Genomic DNA, 19,329 nt, shown 5'->3' with positions numbered 1-19,329 from the left:
AGAGCAACTTCTGCCGTGTCTAATGACCAATTTACCAGGTCACTCTCTCCATTGGTATAATAAGAGTCACAAACGTAGCACAGTGCCCACCCCGTCGTATACACAGACCAGTCACCCACAGCACACAGGGAACGAGACCTAACCACGCAGGGACGCGTCCATCTGCTAGCCATGGATGGCGTGCTCCCCACCACAGGCAAGTCTGGAGAGCTGCGGTTGGGCGTGAGAGGACTCCCAGGAGATGAGGGAGGGAGGGAGGGAGGGAGAGAGAGAGAGAGAGAGAGAGAGAGAGAGAGAGAGAGAGAGAGAGAGAGAGAGAGAGAGAGAGAGAGAGAGAGAGAGAGAGAGAGAGAGAGAGAGAGAGAGAGAGAGAGAGAGAGAGAGAGAGAGTGAACAGCTCCGAGTACGTCCATATCGAGGAGGCCGTCCCTCCGTGAGCCGCACGCCGGCAAGGCGATGGCGGGTTGGCGTGGTGACGCAGCTGTGTGCATGTTCCGGGGTTGTGATCCGCTCCACTGTGCGTGGGCTCCTCTGACAGATTACGATACCGTTTACGTCGGAGAGGATTTTTTAAGCACATAAATAAATCCCCCCCCCCCCCCCCCTCCTTCCCCCTCCCTCCCCGTGATTGCGCAACACCATTTCAGCTCGGTGCTTGAAGGGATATTGTGTGTGTGGTGTGTGTCCCCATCTCCCTTCCTCCCACCACCCCTCCTGACGAAAGAGTCAAGTCTTATTTCTATTTCCTACCGTCGAGAAACCTCAGTTTGTCATCGGCGAGTCTATGCTTCCCGTGTCATGCCTACATTGGGCGGGTGATAATCCAGAGAGGATTGGGCCCCGTAATCTAAAAGTCTTCCACATCCATTTCCACCGCCTCAGTTTTTGTGTATATCCGCGTAAACAAATCTAATTTTCTTTCGTTGATCCATTTCATTTCTCTGTCTACTGTGATGAGTACTGAAGGGGCGACCTGTGTGACTGGCTCCGAGGATATATGAGGCTGGATACGGTTGTGTGTGTGTGTGTGTGTGTGTGTGTGTGAGTGTGTGTGTGGTGTTAGTAAACATAAACAGAGCCCAACATGAGGGCTAGCTAATTACATATCCCTTAGAGGATTGTGGTGATCACGATGATTTAGTAGTTAGGCCTCTACAGTGCCTCCATCAGTGAGGAAATCTTGCTAACATACAATACACCCTGGTAACCTCCGTTTTGTCCTAATTCCCTCTTTGAATAAATGTTTTTCTGCTGTTCTCCTGTAGGGGAGTCCTTTGAAGAATACATTTTACAGACAGCTATAACCGTTTTATTGGATCTAGTTATCTAGACCTAGAGTTATCTAGGTGTAATATTTCTACCGGGAACAGGATCCTGTGTCTTGGCTGGTGCACCGACTGAACCAGTAGCACACCTGTACCATGGTGTTGACAGCACATGGTCCAAAGAGAATCACTGGAGAGAGATGCTTTCTATTGGCTGGCTAACAGCGACGACCAATCCACTTTAGCCCTGCTGACTCATCTGAGAAGGCTCAATTAGCGCTGCATGGCTAGAACATGCTCATTGCAATCCTCAGTGTCCTACCAGCGCAGGATTGATCCCACTGGGAATGTTGGTGAATTCACAACCTGGGATGTTTTTATCACCACGCTTATCCCGCCCCGGCACAGATCTCAGACAGTCACATTCACACTTCTATGGGGCATGAAATTGCACATCAACGTTTATTGACGTTTTCCAGTGGAAAGATGCGAGAAATGTGAGCAAGGTGACAATTCTGTCTGTCTTTGTCAGTGTCTGTTTCTGTGTCTGGGTCTCTCTCTCTCTCTCTCTCTCTCTCTCTCTCTCTCTCTAACGCTCTCTCTTTCTGTCTCTCTCTCTCACCCATCCAAACACAAGCCAAAATCCATTTCCAATTCCCTTTCAGGATACAGAAGAACGTCTCATTTGAAATGAATATCATGACGTTTGATCATACCTCAAGAAGCTATGCAAATCAAGGTTGTGGTACACGTCCATGTCCCATTTCTACACAAACAATATTGCTGACCCGTTGCCATCAAATCAAACGACCAGCCCTCTGAGAATGTAAGAATGACCGAAAACTGCAGAAATCCCTCTCATTCCTTGACAAAACGATCACTGACTTCACAAATGGACTAAACCCTTATTGTGTGATTGGAAGCTCAAAAGGAAGCGTTGTGATCCTTATAATGGTGTCACCCGTTCATTTGGGCTATGTTGGCTTTGCCTGGAAATTCACAGGGAGAAGCTAACCCTTCAGAGCAGTAGCTTGGTGAAGGAGGTGTATGATCACATGCAGCCGAAATGAAACTCCCTCCTGGTTGTGACAGTTTAAACACAGCATGTGGCAGGCTAATTGATGTATCAGTATGCATCAACGGCAGGGCCTTTGAGGCATTCACACCACTGCAGAAGTGACTGGGACAGAATTTGACATGTGGTGTGTCAACAAGATAAAAGTGTAAAAAAGGAACTGGGTAGCTGGTGAAGATATGCAACACGCAGTTCTGCAATTCCACGTTGTGCATCTATTTGTATACATGTGTGTGTGTGTGTGTCTGTGTGTCTGTGTGGAGGGAGGGAGGGGGGCTAAGGGGAGGAACATTTCATTAGCGCTGACAAATTCTCGATAGAAATCACAAATATTTCTGCATGTAAACACCCACGGTCTGGAATATTGGTATCAGTGAAGGAATTAGACAACATCTGTACGCGTCCCGTCAAGTACCCATCTACAGATTTCATGTGAGATCTCCTTACTGCTGGAGACAGACTGGGACTATACGTATAGCCTTACCCGTATACTGAACCATACAGATGGTCATTTTCAAATTGAATTAATTTAATTTACAAAAACTTGACTCATTTGCATGCTGTCTCAACCGAATATCTGTCACTGATAGCGTTCATAAATATAACAAACTACTGGATATAGAAGCTAACCTGCATATTAAAGGATATAAAAAATACTATAATACATTATTAAATATTATGGTTCAAGCAGCAACATAAAATGTTGCAACATAAATGGAATTGTGTGTAGTAAAGTGGCTCGACGCCATTACATTGAGCACTTTTAAATAATCGTCGTTAAATTGTAACAACCGTTGGATCCAGATTACTTTCTCTACGGGGCAGTATACTACATGGCAATGACATTGGCCGATGTCGATTTTCTAAGTGCGTAATTTACGCAGCATCCAGATCGATAGAAAAACTTTGTTAGGGGGTCGTTAGTCCGGTTGCATTGCCGGCTACTCACCATCAACGAGAGGGATACTCATGTTTTATAAATTAATCCAGTTGTTGTTTAATTCCAGAGGAATGATTCCTGTTCGCGGAGCCAGTACATCCGCTCTGTGTTGCTACCGTTAGATAAGTGCAAATCCAGGGCACGGTTAGTCACACTCGGCTCCCTCACATTCAAACTTCAGCCAGAGGTTGTCCTGAAGAGGCCGACTGGAGAGCCCCGTCTCCGGAGGAAACCACGTTCAGTCATTTGGGCACAGCGAGTAAAACTATTATCCAACCTGGGGCCGCAGAAGAACCGGAGGGCAAGGACGCTCACACGCCCTCCAACAGAGCTCAGAGTTCCGCAGGAGTACACGATCAAAAACGGAGATCAGAAATGAATCCACTGATGCAGAGATATAAATCGAGTCCGACTTCTGTTTTGCTGCATTCCCGAGTAAACGAGGCTCAGTGAGAGGGTTAGATGTTGGCCGCACTGGCGCGCGTACGGTTTGCGCTCGCACGGGGAGGCGGAAAAGGGAAAGGCGGGGCAGTTAGTCCGAAGTGCGCTCAAGAGAGAAAGAGAGAGCGAGAGAAGAAAGGGAGAGAGGGGGGAGAGAGAGAGAATTCAAAGATGAATGTTTCATGGGTCTGAATAAGGGACTGTGCGCGCTGATGAATGTTTTATGATATTCGGGGGGTTTGGCGTGAGGGGAATCTATTTGGATCCGACAGGGCAGTGCACGCAAATGCATACAGGAACACACTTAAAAGGATAAAGGTTAAAGGCGACCTGTGCCACTCAGCATGGGCGGTCTACTGTGTAAACATTGAGATGTCCGCGTGATGTGGGCCATGACATCTCAGTGAGACACCGCTCAACAACCCACACTGGGCTCCATGATAAATATTATAATCTCGTGTATAGGATAACAGCAGGATTAGTGATGTGTCTGACATACAATGCACGTTTTATCAGTACATTTTAGCATTATTCAATATTCTCGAGCTTTTTGTAACCAATCGACAATATCATGTGAAGTGTATGGAGATCAATTCACTCGATTAGTTGATGAAGTAAAGCTTTTGTTGTGGTTAGATCTACACCAGTGAGCTGCGATGCTGCTGAAGCTTATTAAACCGAAGACCAGTTCCGAAGACCAGTTCCCCGTGGCCCTCTTGACGGTGGATTTGTACAAACTCTGGGGAATAGGAAATAAGAGCAGGAGTTAGTTGCAATATTTTTGGGTGACATGCGCCGCCTACCGGTAGACTTTGTCGGCCTACATGATATTGTCTCAGGGAAATAATTGGGAAAACAATGTGTTCATCGTGTTATAACGCTGCGAACCCTTCTTGAATTACATGAAAACAATCAAATAAATTCACCGCTGGGATTGACCACCACATCTCATGCCTCATAAATGCATCTCATAAAATGTTGAATAAGCAGTAACATATACCAACCAAAATGAGGGACACAAATACATAGGCCCCTACTACATATAGAGAGATAAGGGATGGTTTCACCTTTATATTCTAAGATAATCTCCAGCAGCAACACAACCATATGGAGCTCTTAAATACGGTACCATCGAAGAAGTCATTTGGGTTTCACCAAACCACAAGAGTCGATGTGGTTTCACATAGCAACATGTAGCCCATATATTTAGTTGGTTCATCAACAAGCCAGAAGTGACGCAATTAAATATCCTTTCAACTGCTAGAGAAAATAGTTAACTGGTCTGGCCATACTAAGCTGTACATTGTCTAGTATAATTCTAGAGGTAGTGGATCTATCAAATTAGGATCCTAGGGTGTCATGTTGCATTGTACTGGTGTTTTTCCTGCATTAATTAAAAACCATATGTCCATAATGTAGCCTACCCTTATTGTAAATAAACTAGCCGCTGGTACATTATGCAAAGAAAAATCTGAAAGAGCTTGACTTAACTGAGCTTATCTTTGACCTTGGGTTAGCCGAGAGGCCTTCTACTGGGAAACATACGCGACGTCGAGGCTTTACGCGCGTCGAGGATTCATCCGTTTTTTTCAGTCAACATCAAACCTCTTCCATCATCATCATTTTACAAACTGCCATCGCTGAGGACAAACAAATCTTATGTTCTTCCTCCTCCAAAATCGTAGTGACCGCTTGCAGTGTTCCTTGCTCTTGCTCATTATGACAGGAGCAGATATCCATCGCGCTCTGGCCAAGCTTCTGTCACCATTAAAATCCTCTGACAGCTCATTTTACAAACCGGCCGGACAACACAATGGCGGTGATGGAATTGTTTTGCAGTTCTGTCCAGAACCTCATTAACTCATTGGAATAAAGACAATGCAGACTTGTTCGCATTAAGCTGTAATTACGCTGATTCCCTGCCTTTCTCTCTCTCTTTTCCATTTGCCAGTTTAATTAGATTCTCCTTCTCAAACATGCGCTGTGTGACTTGGACTCCGACTCGTAAATGAAGGAGAGGGACGTACGTCTCTTGAGCAGCATGCGAGAGCAGGAGAGGCCGCTTCACTGATGGAGAGGCCGTGCAAACACGGCATGTCTCTCCGTGAGTCATTGGTTATCAGCGCGACAAGGCTACAATCCTCCAGACTGTCACTGGCAGTAAAGGACAAGCAGGAGGAAATTTATTCCCCGCATTTTAACGTGGCGTCTGACCTTGGCGTTCCTCGAGAGTGAGCACATGGCGGCAGAGCCCACGTTCTTCTCTCCGGGGGATGCTGGTCTGGTCCACCGGGTGACTTGGGGACGCCAACGCCAGATGTCCCACTAGGATTTCCTGGGCTGCCTCACAATCAATGAATCATCAGCTGTTTTCAAGTTGAGGATTTAGAACTACAGTAATTGCAGTATTAACTGAGCTATAGGCTTCGATGCGTGTATTTTATCCTTTCCTCGTATAATCTAGGACTGTCTGCTTGTTTAACCTTCAACCTGAGGGTCGTGTTGTTCTCTAGGTGAGAAAAACCGAATCCTATTTGTTTTCAGTCCCCATGTAGCAGATTGATCAGAATGGAAATAAACCAGATTAAGTGAAACAGCGGTGCTCCGCAGAGTGATAAACATGATCTCCGCAGGCCCACAGCTGGACTATCCAGTCTCCTGGAAGAGAGGGATGAAGGGAAGACAAGGTGAGCTAGCAGACCTCTCTATCTCTTTCTTTCTCTCTGTCTCTCTATCTTTCTCACTACATCTCTCTCTTTCTCTCTATCTGTCTCTGTCTCTCTCTTGCTCACTCTCTTTAACCCTCCGCTCCTCATTTCCTTAAATCCCATTCCTTCCAGATGATTTGAAGGTTTAATACCGCCTCCATGGTAGATTAAGCAGATTACAGCGTGTCTCCAAATGGAATTAGGTAATTTGCTTCACTTCATTCAGTGTAATCTCTTACTCATCACCCTGACTATAATGGTTTCACCTCAGCACCTGGTGTCTGTTACAACCCTCATGGTTTAGAGCAGATTGTGGTTTGTTGAATATCAATATTAAGAGTACTAGGTATATTTATTTTAGTACAATTTGTGGTATGTGCAAAGCTGGTTTTACACTCTGATTCAATGAAGGAACAATTGTTTGACAAACCACCGAGTGCCCAGTGTTTCAATCTTTCAAATAATCAAGGTTGGAATTAGGATTAGGGCATGACATAGAATACGTTGTTTACAATTATACTCAACTTTACGGTTGCAAAAGTGAAGAGAGTATCAACCATGTGATGATCTTGTCAAAATTCATGTTCAGATTGGATTATATTCATTTTTCTTTCTACAGCTATATATCTGTCATACATTGTTGTATCTGTAAATCTTTTTTTTTTCTTTTTTTTTTTTACACATTTCCATTACCATTGCGGTATTTTCCAAAATTGATTTTTTTAAATCTAAGAAACAGTATTTGAAATGATGGCAAAGAGGCTTTTTTCAATTGGTGTACTGTCTATTTCTCAACCCTCGCGCTGCCTTCGGGTCACATGACCAAAAGGTTCATAACGAACCATCGTTGTGTTTACCCAATTTTACCCAATACAAAAGCAAATACAAATAATTTTCTTTTCACCTTCGCAATGTGGGGGGTCTGAGACAGCCCAACGGTTAAAAGAAAATGCTTCACTTTGTTTTTGTATGCGGTGAAGTTGTCGCAAACGAAGGTGGGTCACAATGACCCGAGGAGAACACAAGGGTTAAAGAGTCAAAATGCAATATCTCCTACACCACTGGATGAATGGTATTGTGACTGGACAATGATAACATAATGAGATCTGCTTATTATAATATTACAGATAAGATAGATGTGACATCAATACATATGATACTACACATGTGTATATATGTTAGGAGACCTCATACCTGCTATCATTTTATTTTATTTTTTTTACAAAATAACAACACTTTTCAAATAGTATAACACTTTACATTCAGCAAAATCACTAAACGTAATCACCATTGGAATAAATGAGAAGTTATATTTCAATATCGTAAGCCTCCAAAAGAGGATCACAGAATGATAAAGACAGATAATGTGTTACTACTTTATATAAATAAATATATAAAAAGATGACCCATGAAACTGCTTCCATTTTCAGATCCTCTTACTAATCTGGCATGCGTGCTTGCGTAACGATTCATTTCTTTTTACTGTCTTTGTCTGGCAAGAGGGTCGGAACCTCCTTAGCAAGCAAGGAATGGCACTAAGGCCTTAACTGATCTTACATTTAGTCATTTAGCAGACGCTCTTATCCAGAGTGACTTACAGTAAGTACAGGGACATTCCCCCCGAGGCAAGTAGGGTGAAGTGCCTTGCCCAGGGACACAACTTCATTTTGGCACGGCCTGGAATCGAACCAACAACCTTCTGACTCATAGCCCAATTCCCTAACCGCTCAGCCATCTGACCCCCCAGCTCTGATCTCCTGCTCTTGATGCACAGCTAGTCAAGTGCAAACTTACAATGCATACTTTACAGTGAGAACATTTCCCTCTTCTCCTGGAGAGGGAACCGTGGGTTTGAAGTCAGGGCGGGCCATCCGTGTCAGAGTGAGACCCTTCAGGTTCTGAGGCAGTCTTCTGGGCCTGGGGCATCTGGCTGGGCTGGGTCCTCTCCCCATCCCAGCTTGGCTTTCAGGAGCTGAGGGGAGGCCAGGTGAAGAAGTTGTAGAAGACGTGACTGGAGATTTGAAGACCTTGACAAGGAACTCAGCTTAGCACGAGCAGCCACAACTGTTCTATGCCCGCTTTCTGGCAACGTTATTTTTGTCGTTGACTTCATTGTGAAATGTTGCCAGAGAAATTGTATTACCTTTTACTCCAGTTTATTAAAACAACATAGATTTTTTTGCTTTCAGTTGTTTGATTATGTTGAGTACAGTAACATTCGATTTGACAAGCTGCCTGACTTTAACATATAACGTGATTTTTCCCCTCAGAACCATTAGCCTTCCTCCCTGGTTTCCTGGAACACATGCTATTACTGAATATCATGTGAACGTGAGCAGCTTATGAGCTTAGGACTTCACAGGAATTAATTAACAATATGTGCCATAAAATCAATGACATTATACAACTGAGGAAACGTGTACATGTGTTTGAACGTCCTCATGGATCCTCCACAGGCTTCCATTGTGCAAACAATAAGGGGTGTCATGAATCAGGATGGCTGTGAGGAATGCAATCTAATTGCCCACATTCTGAACTCTGCTATCCCTTAACTGACAGACAATGATGGATGACTCCCATGTCCTTCCGGAATGACCTTAATAAACCCCACCACAGCGGACATCTGTGAATCACACATACATGGTTGAACCCCTTGCCGGGAAGAGTCATCATGCAAGTGAAACTTCCAGATGAACCCCCCAAATTACTCCAAATATACCTATGTTATGTACATACCAGTAAGTACATCACATACAGGTATCCAACAAATACCTGAAATCCAAATTAAAAATGTACTTTATCGTTACTTTTACGTCATAGCATTGAAAACAAATTGACTACATCATTTCCCCGTTGCCAATTTTGGCAGCATAACATACACTGTAAAACTTATTTACTTATCTTATTGGTATGCATTTTCACATTGTCTATCTCTGGTCTCCTACCCATTGTTGGTGTGGTTCTGGTGTTGTCCTCCTAGCTAGCAGTCCTCAGTGTGTCTCCTATAGCTAGCTGGCCTAGACGTCGAATGATATAGGGTTTTCCGGTTATGTCTGGATGCATTCTTGCCATTAGACTGGATGACTGTATTTCTTTTACTTATGTTTCACTTTTATTAACCATAATTTGATGTTATCACCTGTATGTTCCAGGATATTCAGGGGGAGCTATCGGATACATTTAGAATGGAACATTATATTCTGAAAATACTGGTGCTAGCATTCCTTGCCAGCGAAGAACCCCCTCCTCACATGACTTATAGATGACACTGGGCTTACATAAACAAACAGACCTAGGAAATGTGTTTATGTGTTGAGTGAATTATATAGTCAAGCCTAGGGTCAGAGAACCCTGTAAGTTTACACACACACACACTGTCTCTGGGATTGATCATATTGACAGCTGGTATGCATAGGAGGGGACTTCTTTCCATTAAATGGTCTTACATGATAATTTGTGAACCAGACAAACTTTGTATTGCGATCAGACTTTGTCTCCTTGCTGGCAAGCATTAAACTATTGTACTTTCTTTGAATCCGACCACTCTGTGCATTACTTGATGAAGAAATTATCTTAACACTCCTATAGCTAGCAGTCCTCTGTGTCTCCCACAGCTAGCTGTCCTCTGTGTCTCCTACAGCTAGCAGTCCTCTGTGTCTCGTACAGCTAGCTGTTCTCAGTGTCTCCCACTGTGAGCAGTCCTCATTGTGTCTCAGGAGGGGTGTGGCCCTGGGCTACAGGCCATCTCCAGAAAGGTCAGCGGTAGCTCTCTGGACACGTGAGGAGAAGCCAATTAACACACACACACACGCTGAATACTGCATTATTTATTTTAGGATGAGCCTGAGGAAGAACAAGGAGGGAAGGATGGAGGGGGGAGCAAAGGATCAATGGAAATGTGGATCTTAATTACTGCGGGCAAAGCAGGGCCTCTACCCAGGGTATAATCCCTGGATCGGACTCAAGCAGATAGTCTAGCCCCAACACCAAGACTTTCCGTAACATTCCTCTAGCCCCATGTAGACCACAGCAACCACTTGCATCAAGGAAAGATTTTTCTCTCCACACGGTCCATTTGCCAAATGATGAAAAACAAAGGAAACGTTTAACCAAAAGGCCATAATTGACTTTTTAAGTGGATAACAAATTAACAGCAGCAATTAGAAAATACCGCGCTTGACAAATTATGAGCTAAGACTGTGTTTTTGTGCCACGCGACCTGTGGCTTCACCCAACACAAAACCAGTTACATGTTTGAGTGACAACTTCAATGAGCAAACAGCACGATTACGTGAGACATGTTTGCACCTCAACCTTACCTCAGACTTTAACCATGCCCATCAATTGAGAACAATTAACATCACAAGCTTCACTTGTTCTCTGCCTAGTTGACTGTGTGCATATACTGTATGTCCTGTTTGTTCCTGTGATACCTGCCAGATGATGTAAGTTGCTCTGGATAAGAGCGTCTGCTAAATGACTAAATGTAAATGTACTTATGTCCAGTACCTGTTCAGAACCCTGCCTGTTTTCTCATTCTGAGTTTGCCTGTCTGTTTAGGGATTCTGTTGTTTGGTTTTTGAACTCTTTACTCTTTAGTAACTCCTTAGTCCCTGGATTTCAAGCCTGCCTGCTGTTCTTGTATACGCTTATTGTGTGGATAAAAACCTCACATCTTTAATGTCCTTGGTCTGCGACAAGAAGATTTTCATGAGCCGTGACTGCGGCGTCTTAAGTGTTTAGATGTTTCCGGGCTACGGATGTCCTCTCAAAAAGAATCGGAATACAATTTACTCGACATTCAGAAAAAAACAAAGGCACATGTTCTTTACGATTAACGTTTAAGATAATGATCCAGAAGTTATTTCAAGCATGATTTTAACTGTCAGGCAGAGGACATGGAAATGTATTTGTTTTTCAGTGGCACTGCCCCATGTGAAGAACATGGCTGAAAGCAGCTCTAATGAGCTCGAGCTGAGACAATGTAAATCATCTAAAAGATGTTCAAAAGTGAAAAAAAGTATTTATTTCTATAATTATCATGATGTATAGGATATTCATAAAATTATGTGAGTCACACGTGGAAATGTCTTGTGTTCCACTGCAATCTGTTAAATTAAATGTCAAATCAAACCCCTGTGGAAAACCATGGAAGGACAGCATGTTCCGGGTTTTTCCGAAAGAAACAAGCCTTAAACAGTGAAAGGTGTTTTGTGAGGTGTCCTTGTGCTGTGTCAGTAATAACTTGCTCTGACATTCCAGTAAAAGTTTAACCCTTGTCGTTATTTGAGGATTAACCCTAACCTAGCTAGGTCAAAACTTAACCCTAACCTCACCCCCCACCCATAGTGAATGGTCTGAGTGAGCCACCCAAAAGTGATCTCAATGGAACCCCAATAAACAAGGCTCCGTAGTGTGGGACGACAGGTTCAAGTTGAAACATAGGAAAGTGCTACAGTACTGTCTCCAGCCTGCTGGGCCGGCTGTATCTGCTTGAAAGAGCAGATACTGAAAGGGCCGAAGACAGTCATGAGCGTGAGGGCGTATCGGTTTCAAAGACCTGCGTGTGGATCCCAATCTCTCGCCCCAGGCAGGGTCAAGGCCCCCCCCCCCCCCCCCTCACCACTGTTCCTCCCACCCCTCCCACTCCTCCTCCCCGCCACATGAAGGAGCACATACACCCTGACCCGGGGGCCTGAAACATGGATCTAAGAGGGGCCCGCCTCCGGCCTCTACTACAGCTCCATCGACCACAGGAGCGAGCGCAGCGGTCAATACGCCCAGACCCAATTAAGGCCTCTCTCTGGGCACGGTCAATGGTGTAATTGCAATGCCTTTCAGGAGTCATTTGATACAGTTCACCAAGTGTGTGTGTGTGTGTGTGTGTGTGTGTGTGTGTGTGTGTGTGTGTGTGTGGCTCTGTTTGGTTTCAGGGATGCACCCACAGCGGGTCATGCAGGACAGTGTGTCAGGGATGAGGTAGACTCACGCAACATGTCCATCGTTCCACCTCCACACAGGCCCTGCTGATAGCCAGGTCCAATGTGGAAGTCTGTGATGTTTACCCGCCGACCAAACCCGGAAGTACAACCACGTCATGACATCACAGCTTGAGTTCACTGAGGTAAAAGAGCCCCAGGAGCCCCACCAAGAGTGTGTGTGTGTGTGTGTGTGTGTGTGTGTGTGTGTGGCTCTGTTTGGTTTCAGGGATGCACCCACAGCGGATCATGCAGGACAGTGTGTCAGGGATGAGGTAGACTCAACAACAGCGGGCGTTTTCGTGGGTTAACGCGCTGAAAGAGCTGGGTCAAAACGTCAGATCAACAGGAGATACAGAAGCTTGGGAATCATTTCTCTGTCTGTGACGTGCTCACGCAACATGTCCATCGTTCCAGCCCTTCCACACAGGCCCTGCTGATAGCCAGGTCCAATGTGGAAAGTCTGTGATGTTTACCCGCCGACCAAACCCGGAAGTACAACCACGTCATGACATCACAGCTTGAGTTCACTGAGGTAAAAGAGCCCCAGGAAGCCTCAAGCCAGCAGACCACAGAGAAGTCGGATCTGTCACGGATGTTTTCAACGTCACGAGACAGGACAAAGGCCCTCCCCATCTTCTTTTCCACTCCTAAACACATCCACTTCCCATGGTCTAATAGCTCATGTTTCTACAGACTCTGTCTGACATGACTTCAGAGCCCACCAAAGGTCAGTCCAGCCCTTCACCACTCGGCGCTGGCCTCTCCAGGGAAATTAATGTCTGCCGTCCTAAATCTCTCCATCGGCATGTCATTCCTCTCGTCTCCTTTTTGGAGGACACCGTTCCGAGGTGAACATTAAAGAAGGAAGCCCGGGCACACAGACGAGCACTCGTGTTGACGTAGTGCAGAGCATGGCTTGTTTTCTGATGAGCGTTGCTTTGTTTTTCCCAACACTTGATAGATGAGGAAGACGGATGGATCTCCCTGGTCTATTTGACATGTTGAATAAACAATCTCCTCGTGTTGGATATTATGTTGGATGGGCCATATCTCCCAGGGTTGGATGTCGAGTTGGATGGACCGTCTCCCAGGGTTGGATGTCGTGTTGAATGGATCATCTTCCAGGTATCCTGGGGGGTATTCCAGGAAGCAGGTTATGAGACATACCCGGGTAAGTGAACTCCCCAGCTGACACCGAGCGTTGTCGCAACATTGCCAATAGGTTGCTGCAACATTGTGAATCAGCTGGTGGGTTCACTTACCCGGTCATCTTGCATAACCTGCTTTGTGGAATACTCCCCTGCAGGGGACTAGCAGGAGCAGCTTTGAGAGTTTGATGTTATCGACATTATTGATTATCAGTCTGTTCCAACCCGGCAGTGGGCTGGCAGTGAGTGGAGGAGGACGCCCTGTGATTGGTCCGCAAGGAGGGATGACGGTTCCTCGATGTGCCGATGTTCCTCACGGCCCACAGACCCAGCAGACGGGGGCAGTTCAGGGGACGACCTAACCTTCCGCGGAGCTTTTTCATCCACGTTGCGTTCTCATTCAAATGAGACACGATGGATCACACCGCCAAGTGGCAGGGTGACAGGCTCTGTGTTGGAACAGCTTCACCCACGAGGTCATTAGACTCGCGCGGCATTATATCAATTATTGGCCGCGACGAGTTTGAAAGGAGAGCACGGCCAGTTCCCCGGCGTCGCTCGGGACAACGATGATCTTCTCTCCTCCGCGTGCCCTCTGCCGAGATATTTGAATCTGTTGGGTTGAACAGCGAGGGAGTGATTCATTACCACCAGGCTAAATACAGCCTTGCCTGTCCAGTTGTTACATTAGACCGCTGTGCAAGACTATAAATCACAACCCCTGCTAATGGAGGTTTAACTTCTTTTTTTTTTCTCCCGTCGTTTTGGTCCTTTCGTAGGAAGGTTAGGACAGAGGCAGACAACACACGACAAGCCTTTTCAGACAAAATGAAGGCGTTGTAATGCGATTGAGACCCAAGTGCTCGATTAGGCATCGCCAGGGGAGGGTTGGGTTACGACCAATTCAAAGTTACATTTCCATTACGGAAGAAAAGACATTTCCAAGGAACAGGGGCTGCTTTGTTGTGGCTGGTACTGCAGCATTATCGCATTGGTTCCTTTTTTTTTTTTTACTTGCATTGAACTGATGCTTTGAGTTTACGAAAGGGCTCTCTGTCGCAGTCAACGACTTAAACGTCGCTCGTGTTTACGGACGTGGCCTCTTCCATTACCAAAACAAGTTCCAAGCTATTGTATCATTCATACTCTGTCAAAGTCCTCATCAGAACATTCTATGTCAGTCTCCAGACTGCTGACAACCTGATTCTCTAGTTAGAGAGTCAGTCTCGTCCCAGACCGGACCTGCCTCGTCCCCGCCACGGTGCTAATCTCGGATGACGGGGAACGGGGGGATTCATTCCATCGACGTCGCCCGCGCAGACACGCCCGATCGCGGGCCCCGTCTCTCACACTCTCAGCATCGACGCGTGCTGCATCGGATAGGGGAGAGGGCGGGGGGGGGGGGGGTTGGGGTGTGGGGATAAACCACAAATCACAGATATGAAGTCTCACAAAGACTCCTCCGAGTACGCCACCCGAGCGGAGCGGTCTCACTGTCTCGGCGATGGGGATCGATACCGTTGACGGGTGTCGGCGCCGAGTGGAGCTGGCGTAGTGCTGGGAGCCGGGCTCGTTTCTTCCTGGCTGCAGGGATATCTGCTTCAGACGATGGCTTACCACAACGGGCCCTCGGCCCCCCGCGGGGCGAGCGCCCCGGCGTCGTTGACAAGTTCAAACGACGAGGCAGCAGACGCTCAGCACATCCGATCGGGATGATTGAAAGACTGCACATTGGAAGTGTCGCGACTGGAGGGGTGACAGGGCGGAAATGGGGTTAGTGTGTGTCTTGGTGTGTGTGTCTGTGTGCCGGTTTGCGCCTGTGTGTGAGTGTGTGTGCGTGGGTTTGTATCTGTGTGTGTTTGCCTGTGGGTGTCCTTGTCTGCGTGTGTCTGTCTGTGAGTGTGTCGGTAGCTGCGTGTGTGTGTGTGTCTGCGTGCGTGTCTGTGTGTGTTTAGTGCGTGTGTTTGTGTATATGTCTGTGTGTGTTCTTATGGGTGTGTCTATATGGTGTGTGTGTCTGTCTGGTGTGTGTCTGCGTGTGTGCCTGTGTTTGGGCGAGACCGGTAGTTTAAACACGAACAGACCATCATCAAACGTCATTTGCACTTCGTTGAACGACTGTCATTGCTGTTTTGTGACATGTGGATGTGTGGCCAGGAATAAAATCCAGTGTCCCGATTGCGTGTGGGATTAGGCATCTGTAAATGTGAGCTGGTCCGAGGTGCTCCGTGCTGAAAGCTTTGTGCACAGCGCTTTGTCTTGGTGCTAATCTCATATTTGTGTGTCAAAGGATTTGTTTCCTGTTAATGTAGCGTCTTACTGTACTGTTCTGTGCCACTGTCTCCCACTCTTACCATGCACTGACCTACAGCGTCCTGAGGACATTCAACCCCTTGTTGAACTCCCCGGGCTGTTTGTCATGTGTGCGTGTAGGTGTGGTGAGGGTGTGTGTGTGTGTGTGTGTGTGTGTGTGTGTGTGTCCGTGCGTGTGTGCGTGTCTCCCCTCAGGCGTGATACCCTATGTTTGGAGACTGCTGTTTGCGATGGGATTCATGTTCAGTCCACCCATCCATAGTCCCGTATGGCAATACATGCTAATGCTATGTGGCGAGTGCTTTGTAGAGTTGTGTGGATAAATCCACACCCACCTACATATCCTCCCCTGAGGAAGTCTTTGATTCATGTGCTGGACACGCGCCACTAATCGGATCATGCCTGAAGGCTTCGTGTTTTGGCCCTGCTTTCGGCCTGTGCGCTAGCTGTTGTACAGCTTGTGGTCAGCCCTATGTCGCATCCATAGATCAATATGTCCTTCTCCTTTCCACCCGCCTGTGTCATGGAAAGAACAAAATCCAAGCCGTGCTCTTGACCTGGTTCTGTGGGGACGTACGGCACACTGGAATAGCTCGCTCGACTGATATATTTATAACATCAGTCGGATGTTCCAGGGGATGAGTAGCTTGGAAAGGTGTTTCTGCAAGATCAGCATGTTCCATCTCGAATCTCAGACAGGATGTTATTTTCAGTGCTACGTGTTTTTTTTTTCTTCTCTCCAAGTTGTCAAAACATGTTAAATGTGCAACGTCACCGTGCGCTTCTGTCAGAACTCAGGTCTTTGTCTTGAGTGCAATCTATTTTGCAAGGCTTTCTGAGTATTTTACACCTGCACCATAGACAGACAGCTGTGGACGGAAGCCTGAATCTGTTTCACCTTGTCCCACAGGGAATTCTTATGCTGTACTTAAGATTTCACTCACCAGACAGGAGGAAAATTCAGTCCATATTTTGTGTATTTTACCCATTCCACCTGATGTTTTCCCTGGTGCTCCAGCAGACTTTGGACCCACGTGAAGAGTGTAAAGACACTTGTTATTCTTTAGTTTCGCACCATAATTTAGTAGAAAAGAAAAGGGTGCACTGGCAATCAATAGGAGGTCAGACGATGATGGATGGCAGCCAGATGACTAATTTCACCCCAAGACAAATGACTGCGGCTAGCTACGCCTTCAAGAGGAGCACTGCGGGTCCAACTCCTCGACTGAGTTCCCTGTTTACACCTCCATCCATCTCCGCTGGGCTCTCGCTGACCCATTCACTCTCTGACCCCTCGCTCTCTCACTCCATCACCCTTCACTCCCTCAACCCCTCACCCCCTCATTCTGTTACCCCTTCCCCCTTCACTCCCTCACCCCCTCATCCCCATACCCTTCAGTTCTCAACCCTCGCTGCTTCAATCCCTCACTTCCTCATCCCGAACAGTCAGTGGGACAGTAGGCCAAGGACAAAATCAACACACGTTGGTTTAAAAAATCATTTAGGGGTCACTGTAGGTTACTCATTTCAGATCGAGATATGAACACCTCTCTTATAACTCTCTAAAAGTGGAAACTGAAGATCGATTTCCACAGGTGAGCAAAAGAGAGAGAGAGAGAGAGTGACAGAGAAAGGAGAAGGAGGGAGAAGAGAAAGAGGAGGAGGAGAGAAGATAGGTCAAAGTGAAAACATGGGACAAGTCCAACTTTTCTTGGGCCTCTCAATGCTCAGATGAACTCATTAGAAGTTAATTAATCACGGGCATCGATCCATTGTCACTCTGTCCCTCGCTGCTGATTGGTTGGCCTTGGGCTCAGGTTCTGAGTGGCTCAGAGCCTGACTGGTCTGCCCTTAGCCACCTGACACGGCCTGGCAAACAGCCATCGCCACTCAGATTAGAGCCAGGCTAGGTTTAGTAACAAGTCATTAACACACAGTAATTGGACTGCATTCATATAGCGGTTTTCTACCTTACCGGCACTCAAAGCACATTACAATGTTTGCCTCTCATTCACACATACCAACAGCAGCGAACTGCCATCCAAAGTGTCAGCCTGCCCATTGGGAGCAACTTGGGGTTCAGAGTTTTGCTCATGGATACTTCGGCACATGACCTGGGAGGAGTCGGGGATCGAACCGCCAACCTTGCGATTAACAGACCACCCTCTTTACCCCCTGAGCCACAGCCGCCCCAGCTACGTCATCAGCATCTTATAAGGGCCTGACTACCTGTTGACTAATGCTCCTGTCATCTTACCATGACCCTAGGCCTAACCCTAACCTTTACTAAAACGATTAACACTTTGATTGTCTTATTCACGCATATTCATGTTGATATCGATGTCTTGGTTCAGGGATATGTGGTACGCATACGGACACGTGCAGCTCAACACTGACGCTCCAGAACACCACACGTTGGCCATTGAAGTTGAGACTGTGCATTTCAACATCCTCCGCGCAGTGAGGAGATGGAGGTATTTATAACAGCTTCTTAATTGCTCGGGCGCAGAGTCTGCCGAGGTGTTATGGCAGCCCTCGCGTCCCCCTAGGCAGTCAGCCTCCGCTCCATATGCTGTGAGTAGGATATCCAGCGTGGAGGGCCTGTGTTGTGTGGCGAATGCGTTTCCAAGTGGGAAATAGCTTTTTGGCAGAATGCCGACCTCTCGCCCGGCTCACCCCTTTCCAAGAGATCTGTCATCTGTGCTCGGAGTGCAAATCGTTTGGGCGGGGACCCCCCGGACGCGGAGGTATCGTGCTCAACACGGGTGCGTGCGCACACACACAACCGCGCACGGTCACATTTTGCTCGATGAGGTTGTTCAACAGTCGTATTCAAATGTAGTGCGGACCTCGGCTCTGGAGGTCAAGGGTCATCTTTGAAGTGGGGAATGAATAAAGTGACGAGGGGCGACCGTTGCAGGGTTCGTGGGGTTCGCCACCTGGGAGAACAGAGAGACCTCCGTGGGATGCTCGGGTCGGAGCTGGCTTCATGGCGGGAGCCATGACAGCACTTTACAACACACGTGGGAAAGGATCGGTTTGTGTTCAACCACGTCCGGTATTCAGTTGACCTCAAGAACTCCTTGTGAGAAATGAGCAGCTCGCTTTCAGACCCCGGTGATGGTGTGTTTGGGCCGGAGTCACCTCAGGACGGACACGGCCTCTCACTCAACGCCCCAAGTCTCCGACCCTGTCCTGAAAACCTTCCTTCCAGTCGATTTTTTGCTCCATCTGCTGTCACCACGAACCCCATTCCACGCATCAGCAGATTACAACGTCAAATGTGGCTTGGGGCGAAAACGTACAGGAGTGAGTTCTCCGGGGACAGAGTTGGAGGCCCCCGGTCCGACACGGCGCTCCAAGAGGCTGGAGCCGGCCAACACGATCCTTCGCGAGAGGCCTGATCAGCCTCGGATCCCTGGGTCTCGACCCAAACATGCCCTGTGTTCCCCACATCG

General features: G+C 46.9%; 1 protein-coding gene across 1 annotated transcript in view; it reads right to left on the bottom strand.

Annotated features, from left to right (window-relative positions):
* The window catches only part of LOC146300374 (reticulon-4 receptor-like), a 30,275-nt gene extending 26,866 nt beyond the window's left edge, over window positions 1-3,409 (bottom strand). Inside the window, exon 1 of the mRNA XM_084669194.1 lies at window positions 3,290-3,409. Within this exon, the coding sequence (XP_084525320.1) occupies window positions 3,290-3,311 (22 nt within the window). The 5' untranslated portion in view covers window positions 3,312-3,409. The remainder of the gene's footprint in view (window positions 1-3,289) is intronic.
* Between the last annotated feature and the right edge of the window lie 15,920 nt (window positions 3,410-19,329).

This window comes from Hypomesus nipponensis, chromosome 2, assembly GCF_054491055.1.
Source record: "Hypomesus nipponensis isolate SF chromosome 2, ASM5449105v1, whole genome shotgun sequence".
In the NCBI taxonomy this organism is placed as follows: Eukaryota; Metazoa; Chordata; class Actinopteri; order Osmeriformes; family Osmeridae; genus Hypomesus; species Hypomesus nipponensis.
This window is presented reverse-complemented; position numbering and strand designations above follow the sequence as displayed.